Raw genomic sequence first — 12,430 nt, 5'->3', positions numbered from 1 at the left:
CATCCCCCAAGCATGTTATTTACAGGAATTTAATATTTTTTTTGGTTTTCCAAATTGCCCTCTCCCTGTTGTACCAAAAACATTTTTTAAAATAATTGTTCACATCCCCAGATCAGTGCTTGGCCCATCCATTCCCTTGACTTTTAGCTCAGAAAATGTCCGCTACTGAAAACCAGCATTCAGCTTCCATTGATTTCAATAGGGCTGGGATTCCAGATCTGAACTTGGACAGTGTTCACCAAACTAAACCTGTGTATGTTTGGCTCATCCGTAACAGTGTTACTTTGGAAACTGGCAACGTTTTTTTAAAGCTATTCAATCACCTGAAGGTAGCAGCCCATAACCCAAGGTCTATGAATATACAGTGTGTCCTACTGTACAATTAAAATATACAAATCCTTTAACAGGTAAAAGCTGCAATGTATTTAATCTGTGCATTTGGATGTTTGTACCTATCAAACGGCAGCATTACTACACTGGATGCATGATTTGTTCACCCTGTTCTGTTATGCTTCACGTACAGTCTGCATTCAAGACTGCATACTCGTCATGCCATGCACAGTAAAAGCAGTAGGCTAAAGCTTGTAGTCTATCTGCACATATCCTAATATTACTTGGGTTGAGCATCTGATCCCATGTTTTGTTGACACAATGTGATTCCATACCATTGTAAAACAATGCAAGAATATCATTCATAAAAATGTATTTGATATTTTATTTACAGCTTAATTCAGACATTTCTCTTGCCAAAAGAAAGAATAAATCATTTAAGTTCCTCTGTTCTTTACAGCAAATTATCCTCATCGTCAACAATATAATTAACAAAATATGAGTGGCACAGCTTCTTTGGAAAGAGATTTAGCATAGACTTTCTTCTTTAAATAAAAGATAAACAAAATCACATCTGTTTAGTCTCTCTGTTCCTAAAGAACTGTACAAGGCAGCTACAGAATATTCACAGAAGCCCCAGAATGCAGACTTATTCCAGAAGAGTTAAAATACAATTACCTCCATTATTGTTTCCTTTGCACATCTTCCCATTGCACATAGCATTATGATATGTAAGAAAGGAGTAGGCTGTCCTGATTTGAAAATTAATTTGGGGATCAGTCACTGAATATTTGCCATCAAGTTAGATTTTAGCACAGAACTATGAAATGGTGTAAATTATAAGAAGTAGCTCTGGAAATGCTGCAGAGCAGAGATGTTTTAACACGTGTCACTACAGCCCCTGCCCAAAGCATCATGGAACTAGTAGTTTGGCAACAACCCTACGGCATAAAATTGTCCATGCTCCTAACCATAAATCCATGTTAGAGCTTCTGACTGACTGTTGCCAGAATTAGCTGCAAATCAATATAGCTGTTAAAGCAAAAAGAAAAAAAAATGACATGTATAAGGCACTGCAAAAGTTAGAAAGACATCCCGAACTACTGAAAAGGATTTTATTAGAAAAAATATTGCCCTCATCAGCAGGGAATGTTTTGCTTTTCTTTTATTGTGTATTCCCACCTAGATGTGGTTGTTACAAATTGACCACACTGTAAATTGCATTCACAGTGGTCACATATATGGTATAATTTATATGGGTTTGTGTGTTTTATAAGCATCCCAATTGCTGCAGAATACTTTTGGCCATCCTTGGCAAAAGAAACTGTGACCTTTGCAGGCTACATATAGAAGTGTGGAAAAAAAATGTTGAAATATAGGTATTTCATAATACTGGTTTAACCCAAACATAATTGAGATTTCTGTATGGGCATGTATACAAAAACACAAAATAAGTTTATATTTATAAGAAAACTTGTTAGAATTAAAATCATTGCAACTGAATATAGCCAAGTTTGTTTGCATTAATAAGACCACCAAGAAACTAAATAAATGTGATTTACAAAATGTGCACGGTTTCTGGAGTATTATCACCAACTTCAACCATGTAAACCTTTTCCATACTTTTGATTCTTGACACTGACTTGGACAACTGTATTCCCAATACTGGAAACATATTCAGTTAGAACTATTATAGTTCATAAAACGAGCAGCAGGATAGCACATCGTGTGATGGTGCTGTGTACATCAACTGCTCTGGAATTGGAGTGGTCAATAATGTGCCTGGTAAAAGGCACAAGAAAAATGTATTCATAGATAGGAGTTGAAAGCTAATCGTTAATGATTCACAACAGCTAAATGTTAACACTTACAATGTGAGAATATACCGACTGGTCAGATGGCTTTACTAATAAATGTGCCAGTTAATGAATCTGATCCCTAGTGCTGACTAAAAAGTGACAGCAGGAATTCTTTGCGCAAGATATGAAAACTGCGAGAAAAAAAAAACTTACCGATCCCCTGAGAAATGCAATGCTGATCATGAGTAAGCAACCTCTCTGGTTTGTCTCTCATTCTAAAGGAAGATATGGGGTATGATCTGTTTTCTGACTACCTGTAAAAGTTTTGTATAGGAGTAAATTTACTTCTGAAAAACTGAGCTGTTGTTCTTAGTGATAAAACATGTGTTGCTTAATTTTCTCACAGTATAAAGGATGAAACATGATTAGTCACTATGAGCAACAGCTTAGTTTTTTTCCCCCATCGTCTTTTCTGCAGCTTTTATATGCTTCTCATGGTGTGTACTGTAGTTCCCTGTGTTTCATTCAAGGTCTTCTGCCATCACAACTACTACCAACAGCTTAGTCTTGTTTCTTTAAAGTGGTTGTAAAGGCAGAAGGTTTTTTAACTTCATGTATTCTATGCATGAAGGTAAAAAACCTTCTGTGTGCAGCAGTGCCCCCAGCCCCCTCAATACTTACCTGAGCCTCATCGCGGTCCAGTGATATGAACAACAGCCTCAGCTGGCTGAGACAGCAAACATGAGCCATTGGCTCCCACTAATGTCAATCACAGCCAGTCAGCCAATGAGAGGGGGTGGCTCTGTGTTTGAATGGACATGCGGAGCATCAGGTGCCCCCATAACAAACTGCTTGCTGTGGGGACACCCGACAGAAGGGAGGAGCCAGGAGATCCTGCGGTAGACCTGAGAAGAGCAGGATCTAGGCTGCTCTGTGTAAAACCCCTGCACGCAGTAGTTAAGTATAGACATTTTTCTTGGGGGGGAAAGGGGGGGGGATAACAATGAACCTTTAGAATCTTTTCTTCATGTAGTTTTATAATTACCTGTCTAACCAACAGTCTTCAACATTTTTAAGGTCTTGTTCACACCATACGTGCAGGAAAACTGATGCACAGATTTCACTTGCAGAGACATCAGTTTACATTAGTTTTCATGCGCGCTTCAATGAATGAATTTTATACACATTGCAGATTTCTGCGCAGAAATCACACGTGATACTAGTGTTGTGGTGTGAACAGGGCACATAGAGAACCATTGATTTTGTTGTGCCCTTGCAGAAAGCATTCAGAAAAACTGACGTCTCTGTACGATGGTGTGAACGAGTCCTAAGTAATAAGTTAATTAGGGTTTTTCCTAAAAAGTGAATATACACAGAGTTGATTTTACTATAATTAAACTGGTATACTACAGATTAACTAGTCTGATGTTCTATAAGCGGGTTATTTAACATAACCTAGCTGGCAAACTACATAAATATCTATCTATAGGGTTTTTACTTCGACATGTTAATTGTGTTTATTTTACCTCTGGATGAAGCTCTATGCTTGTCTGTTGCAGCAGGTATAGTATTTACTGATGCGCAACCCCATAAAGATGATCACATTCACACTACATGCTCAGTTTAGTCAGGTGTAACAACTGGTATTAGCCATAACAATCATTTTTTCAGTTGTGACTGACCATTAGTTTCAGCAATGGGAGCCAAATATACTGGAAAATACCAAACACCTGTGTTATAGTTTAGTAAATTGAACCTATTGTCTACAGGATCAGTGGTTTTAAATATCACTAATGTATGATTTATAATCTGTCAGGTCTGATTATTAAAAATAATAAGCATTATAATATTACTGTAAAAAAGAAAGGTATATGTTTATTTCCGGTCTTCCACAGCACAGCAGTGTACAGTCCATTCAGTAACAACCCTCATACTCCTTTATTGATGCATGGCCAGGCCTGGCCAATAATGTACTAGACTAAGCTAGGCGTTCATTTTTACTGCACAGATCTGGCTCCCTTCTCCTAATTTGTTCAGCCCTAAATTACCAGGACCAATTATAAGGATGACATGAAATGCATCTTTGGATCCTCATGACTATATGTTAACAATAACATTTTTTGTAGAACCGATTGCATATTGCGGTCATGTTGTGAGGCCACTCATGAAACTATGCTTTTTTATTTTTAGACATTAGGTCCAACTATACTTCACAAGTAAAGCTGCACTGAGTTGGGTGATTGGGTGGGTGTTGGGTGAGAATAGTGATTTTAAGGAAAGCGGTTAAGACAGACAAATGAAAGCGGACTTGTTTTTGAGAGAGGACATCGTCCTTTTTCTTGCTTTGCTACTGTATGAGTCACTAATCTAGAACAAGTGTTTATGATGTGTCCCAACACATTACTGACTGCACAGTTGTGTCAGGTCTCTGACTCAAAAAGTGAAGGTGCTTTCTTGTGGTCAAGTCTTTTTTCTTGATTCCCTATTTTGTCTTGGACTTAGAGCAAACATATGTATATCAGATACTCGATATGTACATGAGGATACTTGATATGTACATGCGTGTCTGGATCACACTTGCCAAAGCGTACAAGTATGAGGACCATAGCCCAAAACACATTAAAATACAAATTAGCAATAGAGGCTCCCATATTCCCGACATAAGCCATCTAATGCCCATCCATGTGTCTGTTGTGATTGTGAGTATTACTGTGTTGGTATGTATGTTTAGATAATGGCTCATACAACTGTAGATACTGAATCTGATTATATTGAAATAATTGAACACCCAGCTGCTTTGCACAACTTATTACCGTCCCTGTTACAACATGTTTCACTAACTGGTGTTCATTGGGTTCTCCTTCACGGCTGCTGCTATACAGTGGTAGTGGGATCACTTCTTTGGATATTGCTGCTCACATGAAAAAGTCAATGGTGACGCCACATAATATACTGTACTATTTGTTAGACATACCCTTTTTAAAAATAACAAGTAGCCCTGAATCATGATGCCAACTGATGTTGCAGACTTGTTTTTGCATGTAAATGTTCTGGTACCAATTCTTATTCTTGATTCACTACTTGCTGAGTCACTGACGTAGAGGAAATGCATGCACCTAACTGCCTAAACATCTGTTCCATGTCAGTGAATCAGGTGGTGAAGACAGGGGTGAGACAGACAGACAGCCCAGGAGTCAGCACCGTTAAAGTCAGCAAATGACAGCTTCCTATTCCTACTCTGACAGGGTCCCTTTATTTTGCAAAGCAAACCATTGCCTGCATTTATTCATGCTGATAGACAACTGCATATCCTAGGTTCTTTTTATTTAAAGTGAACCTATGAGCCAGATTATGGACAATCAAACATTTACATAATATTAAGCAGTAATTGAGCTTTTAGGCCTCATTCACAATAGGCATGAGCATAGGAAGGTAGATGTGGAGACAGTCTTTTTGAACATTCATTCTTGCGATTTTTGCGTAAATTCTAGTGCAGGAGCAGAATTGTCAATTTTTGGCACCTTATATCTTTAAAGGATAAGTTCACCTTTAAAAAAAAAAAATAATAATAAATGCACATCATTTTGCAGGTAAACACAAAAAAAATGCATTTATTTTTTATTTTTTTTACACTGGAGCATGTAAAGCATTGCACCCACGGTCAGCATGCCACAGGTGCAATGCCAGGGTCCTACAGACTAAGTTCACTGTCTGCTTATAACCACCCGTACAAGCAGGCAGTTAGTGAATTGCAGGAACAATCAATGAACTATGAGAGTGCTCAGCAGCGCCCCTGTAGTCCACTGAAAACTACAAACTGTCGGCCGCAGTAGCTGATGGTAGTTGTAGTTCATTTATTCACAGAACTCTCGTCTCGTGTCGAGAATTGAGCAAAATAACTCAGGTGTGAATGGGATCTTAAACAAGTCTCGACTTACCTCTGTAGCTGCACTGTGGAGTAATGCATCCTAAATCCTAAGTCATAGCTCATCACCCCTTGTTTTTCAACAGGCCTTCTAGCCTTTTAATGTAAACATCAGGTACTGCTAGTTGTAACTCACTGCAACCTGACTTCAAATTTGGTCTCTGTTGTGATCCTTGAGACTGGCTTGTTTTACAGTACCTGCAGCTACATAGGTCAGTGATGGCATATTTTAAAGCTCATGTACTGTGTTAAGAATATCACATGCATACATTTAGTGCCCATAGTCTGGCCACAGGTTCACCTTAAAGCCTATGTAGCTTAAAAGAATAGCTGCCCTTGCCAAATATGATCATATTCTTGGAACAAAAATATTTACATCTAAGCACTATGTATTGAGCAGTGAAGCCAAACACTTTACATACAATTATTTTGAATTCATCTTCAACTTACCTAGAAACCAATCAAGTTAAACCTCAAAAAAATGGTATTGAGGTCATATCTAAACAAATGTCACAAAACAACCATCATATATGTTCACTCTAAATGTGATGTATTTAGAGCATGGTGTACAGATTATGACACTTTACTAGCCCAAGAAGTATCACTAGTTGGAAAAGGTTTACATGGGATCATTTTTAGAACTTAAAGCAGTCAACTGGAAGACTGTATGTTCTGCTATTGTAGTAAGTGCTATATGTTGAAATAACAGTCTTCTGGAATTCATGACTGTGTGTTTGTAATTAAGAAAGATAGGAATACATTTTTAGAGTGCTTTAGTAGGGAATGATAGTTAATTTTTGTTAAAACTGATTCACAGCTTACCAGTGAAGAAACATGGATTCAGGGGATGCCAAATCAGGCAATATTAAAAAATATGTGGTAAAAATGGCACCGTTTGTATGATGAAGGAAACCTTCCATATAACAGGAAAATCCCAAGCGAGGGATTAACAAATCATGAAAAGCCACAGAACGGAACGGCTAATCCTTGTATGGAAGTGTGGCAGTGATTTTAGAGGCTTATCAATCGTAACTGATGGCAGCGTTCAACTGAACACCCAAAACAAATTTCACTCATCCCTTTATGGTTATTACAGAATGCTTTCTGTATCACAATTGCTTAGACTGTATCAGAACCACCAGATATAAGATGCAGTGTTTCTCATGAGACAGAATTTGCCATTTTCCTTTACGTTTCTGCGGAATAATAACATATGACAGGAACTATTGGACACCTGAAAGTTAAATTAAGGCACAAAGTTCTGAATTCGGAAATTAACAAAAGAAATCTGCAAAACTTGTAAGGTCATATGTTATTCCCCATTATGGCAATATGTGTACAATCAGTGTGGTTTTGGACATATCCCTTCTACGTATTTTCAGACATTTTTGATGGCAGGAAAGGGTCAACTTATGTAACAAGCCTAGTAAACTTTCAGTTGGTTGATCAGATAAGGACTGCTCGGTAGCTTGTGCACAGCCTGATACCTAAAAATCATGAACCTCTTCCATGCTGGTTTTGATTAGAAATGTTTAAAGACCACTAAATTGACAGACCTCTCCAACACCACACTGAACTTCTAAAAGGCCTCATTTGATTGTGAAGTCTCCTTCATCTTCACACCTGGCGATCTAGGCAGGGTTCAACAGGATTCCAGTCATACCAGATCCCAGGAGCCAATTTTTATTTTTCTTCTTGCTCCTAGAACTCACGGGTCCAATTGCAAACTCTAGGCGTACAAAGTGCAAATCAGTTCAAAGAGTAAGTGTCCGCAAGCACAGTTTAAGTCACATTTGATTCCAGTCTCAGCCACTGTAAACCCTGCCTAGTGTAGTGTACCAGTTCAGTCATAGTGCTGTTTAGAGCAAGGGGGCAAACCACTGAACTGAGGTCTGCAAAAAAATCTGAAACAGAAAAAAGGCCACAAGAAATTGTTAACAAATTGCATCATCATCCTATATTCTGTGAATTTATGAGAAAACAGGGGACATTTACTAAAACTGGAGCGTGCAAAATCTGGTGAAGCTCTGCAGAGAAACCAATCAGCTTCCAGGTTTTATTGTCAAAGCTTAATTGAACAAGTTGAAGTTCGAAGCCGATTGCCTACCACGCACAGCTGCACCAGATTCTGAGCGCTCTAGTTTTAGTAAATTCCCCCAATATGGCATTGCACAGATTAATGCAAACTGAGAGACACAAACTAAAGCTACTTATAAACATAGAATGTTCACTGACTCATGTAGTGGATTACACTTGAACATGAAAACAACTAGTCTGCAATCTCTGCATATTATCACAAGGAGGATTTCCAGGCCACATACTAGACATGCAAAGTGAAATTGCCTTTATATCAAGTGAACAATAGCAAGGCAGATATCCCATTGTGAATGGCAGACACTACAGCATGTTTCTGTTATCACTTGTGATACCAGAATACTAGCCAGCAGTGTGTTTACATTTGTTCAGTGAGCAAAGGGCACCCACAGCCCGCCAAAGGTCCCCTACCAGACTGCCCCGCAATGTATCCTGGGCTCCTATGTCCCTCCTGCAGAACCAAAACCAGCATGGTGGGTGTCAGCAGCTTGAATGGAGGGAGAAATATCCATTCGCTAATCTCCCCATTATGTATTATGTCATATCTGGGTTCAGCTGTCACTTTTCCCAGCCACTGTGGTCGGGAAAGAAACGAAAGGGCCCAATCTGTGCTCCATTAGCTTCAGTAGAGGGCAGGGGAGACATAAGGTGTCTAAAAGACCCCTAATATTTCAGCAATGAGAACCTATCATTACAGTATGCTATCACATAGGGAGCTATTTGGAGCCCTTTGTGATCGTCATAAAGTAAAACAAATAAAAAAATTAAAAACACGTATTTGCCCCTATATATGGAAACAATTGTACTACACGTTACATCTTACTATGAATGTCGGAATGAGAGCAGTAATTCTATTCTAGTGCCATTATTAACAGTTTATTCTAAACTGATAGCTTGTAAAGGCTTTGAAATTAATGCCTATGGATAATTTTGGGTACCAAAGTTTTCCACCATTTTATGAGTGTGTGCAGTTCTAAGGCTCGATATGTTGAGTATCAATTTACTCATCACAACCTCATGTATATTTTACAAAATTGGGTAATATATTGTGTATGCATGCAAAAAAAATGTACGTATGTACTTTTTAAGTGAACATTTGTGTGTGATTAACATGTGCGTAATATCATGTGGCATCAAGAATGTCAACTACCACCATTTTATTCTCCTGCATCTTTGCTTTAAAAAAAATATACACTGTGTGTGTGTGTGTGGGGGGGGGGGGGGGGGGTGGTAACTGATCTTCAGTTCAAAAATGTGCATTTTAAGGTGTGCGCAAAAATAGAAAAAATGGCTCTGGTAGCAAGTGGTTAAGCAATCAACATGTAATACTGTGAATACAGTTTCTTTGCAATTAGCATTCTAAGGAAAGCCATAGAGGATTCAAAGTCACGCAGGTTGCAGGAAAGTAAATCGCTCAATTACCCCACCAACACATTCAGTGTTGATGGGAGAATCCCTCCCGCACTGCTATTGTGTTCTGCCGGTGGGGAGACTTCCCTGCCGACAGAACACAATGATTACTGCAGGCAGCTATAGCAAAAACTATATACAATATATGCAAAAAATCCGACAGGCTGATTGTACTGAAGTTGATCAATGGATCAACTTTGGTACAACTAGCCTGCACACATATGGATCGACTCTTGACTGGTCCCTGCTGAACCGACTGAGATTCGATCCATCTATGACCGGCTTAAAGGAGTAGTTCATTTTTGTAGGTGCCTTTATTATTTTTTATTGGGAGCCTGTAAAGCATTCAGCAGATTATGGGTGCAATGCAGGGCTCATGCAGACTGTCAGTGTAAGCGGTCTGCTCGTACTTCATACAGGCAGGCAGTTACGGGAAGCATCAATGAGCAACCTAGAGTGTTCAACAGCACCCTGGTAGTTATTTGAGCACTAGGCTGTAGGTTTTTGTAGTTCATTCATACACTGAACTCTGTGAATTAATGAAGTGGCCGCGTGGGTGGAGCCCCACTCGACTACCCTCTTTTCAAATAGTGACAGCAGGTACGAGGAGAAGATCCCCGACTTGATGTCGCAGGGAGTGCGGGGATTAGGGATCGGCTGCAGAAGCGGGAACATGTTACATGTTCCACCCTAAAAATGGGTGGAACATGTTCCCAAAGGTGGACATATCCTTTAAGAGTGTGTTTCACCTAAAAATTTGATGAACTTGCATACTGCATAACTGTTGAGATAAGCACATTGACTTTATCTCAAAACAAGACTGTCTATTCAGGCTAAATAAAATGATACAAATGAAAATTAAGGAATTGTATGGTCGAACCACTGTCATGAGCAAATATTGTTACCCAAATATACATTAAAAAGAATTGCAAAAAATCTTTTCACATGCTTGGATAAAATTTCATATATTATTCTGTTCATGTGTACATAGGTTTTCAGTGAAAACCATTAACAGGTCTATAACTTCCATTTTAAAACATGTTTCTGATTTATAATTCCACATGTTTACAAGAGAACTACAGTGCAGTACAAAGTTGTAACATATGTAACCATGGACATTTTGTCATCTATGTACATAGATACATAAAAATCCATGACAAACCATACCTTTGTTTTTCTTTGCTAGCAAATCAGCTTGTTCCCATATGTCATAAGCATAGAGGATGTAGGAGGTGATGTTGACATAAGATGATGCTATGTGATGTATCATCTGAGGGATGGTAACCGAGTTGCTCTGGCTCCCACAGTTGTTGGACCCTGGCTGAGACCCTCCAGAGCTGACAGGAGAAGGTGTTGGGGACAGTGGAGATGGTGTACCAGAACTTCTAGCACAAATGAGAAATTGTAAAGTTCATTAATCAACAGCTTAAAAACACAATATAAAATGTGATCTCCATCCAACTAATGAACAGAAATTAGTGGAAAGAGATGTATAATAATTTTAGGACCTGGTGTACTGCTGCTACCATTCACTTGTGTGATCATTTCACACCAAGCATGACCACAGACAGCTCACAGTGCAGGCAGAGTTGAAGGTGGAAATGTCTGATACAGGACTTTTAAAATAGCTGAAACAGAAGTGGGGTAGGCAATATTCACCACTCTTCCACCTTATACTAGAAAACGTGCTGCAAGGCTGAAGCATTCCTGATAATACATCAGTGATGCTGCAAATAGGATGGTGTGGTGTGAGCTCAGTCATCTGGGAAACCTTATCATTCTCCATTTCATTAAAACAGCAACATTTAATGCAACCTTTATATGATTTGCATTGTGCTCACAGCCGTGCAAATACAAAATCATTGCTCTAGTAAGCTTAGCAAATTGACTGCATATTCACATGTGGGCTACTGTGCTTTCTATGCAAGAACTGCTAAGGACAATAATTCCCATACTTGTGAAGATATCTTCTGATATCTGCTATACACTGCTGTATCAGCTTTTGTGTCCCTATTACTTCAATTCAAGATCACAGATGACCATTCAAAGAAACTAGGGATTTCCCTTTTTCCGGTATTTAGTAATTCCACAGGTAGTTTGCTTATTGTTTTACAATACATAATTAATGAGTTGCAGCAGTCCTGAAATAATCAGAGTATAATAACTAAATGTAAGATTAATTCTATCATAGTAGGTGGGTAACGGGAACAGTATAAATGGAGAGGTAGCGACCACTCAAATGTACATGCGTTCTTGACGTACATTACTGCAGGCATTTATGTTTAAAGATGCGTTTAAGTGCTTTGAAATATCTAGTATAGAGATTTTGGTGTAAATGTTTAAAAATTTGTATTTACCAACAATTTATAATGCGCTATTTAAATTATAAATGCAAAAAATGCTACCTGTGCTATGTAACCATTTGTACACCCCCTGTGGAGCAGAGAAACATTTACATTTCTGCTAGGAGCCTGTTTGTTCCGTGATAACTTTGTCATTACTTAACATAAATCAACACGCACTTTTTTTTTTTATTTTTTATGTGATATTGCCTTGCTAAAATTGTGTTATCTTTTGTTCAATCCATAGACAAAATACATGACACAAAACTAAAACTTTGATAAGTGTTAGTGTTGCTATAGAAACAAAAGTATAAATTGTATTCTATAATTTGCTCAGTTTAAAATGACAATTATGGTAGTGAAAAAAAACATTGCAAAAATATTCACAAATTAAATCAGTGTTTTTTTTCACAATTATTTGCAGTTTTATAGGACTTTTTTTTTAACAAAGCAAAAAAAAAAAATTATATATATATATATATATGTATGAAGTGGTTAAATATGAACCCATCATACTTTATACCGTAGAA

The 12,430-nt window shown here is 38.1% G+C and overlaps 1 protein-coding gene across 3 annotated transcripts in view; it reads right to left on the bottom strand.

Annotated features, from left to right (window-relative positions):
• Positions 1-701: 701 nt before the first annotated feature.
• Positions 702-12,430, bottom strand: part of AFF1 (ALF transcription elongation factor 1) — a 231,117-nt gene continuing 219,388 nt past the window's right edge. For 2 of the 3 annotated variants that reach the window (XM_089670570.1, XM_089670572.1), the window contains 2 exons: positions 10,726-10,943; positions 702-7,958 (listed from right to left, as the gene is read on the bottom strand). In XM_089670570.1, coding sequence (XP_089526696.1) covers positions 7,837-7,958; positions 10,726-10,943 — 340 coding nt within the window. In that variant the 3' untranslated portion in view covers positions 702-7,836. The remainder of the gene's footprint in view (positions 7,959-10,725; positions 10,944-12,430) is intronic. The other variant, XM_089670571.1, reaches the window with a different exon arrangement.

This window comes from Staurois parvus, unplaced genomic scaffold (assembly GCF_062004578.1).
Source record: "Staurois parvus isolate SC_StPar_1 unplaced genomic scaffold, SC_StPar_1.0 ptg000091l, whole genome shotgun sequence".
NCBI lineage: Eukaryota > Metazoa > Chordata > Amphibia > Anura > Ranidae > Staurois > Staurois parvus.
Note: the sequence above shows the minus strand (reverse complement) of the source record. Positions and strands in the feature narration are given on the sequence as shown.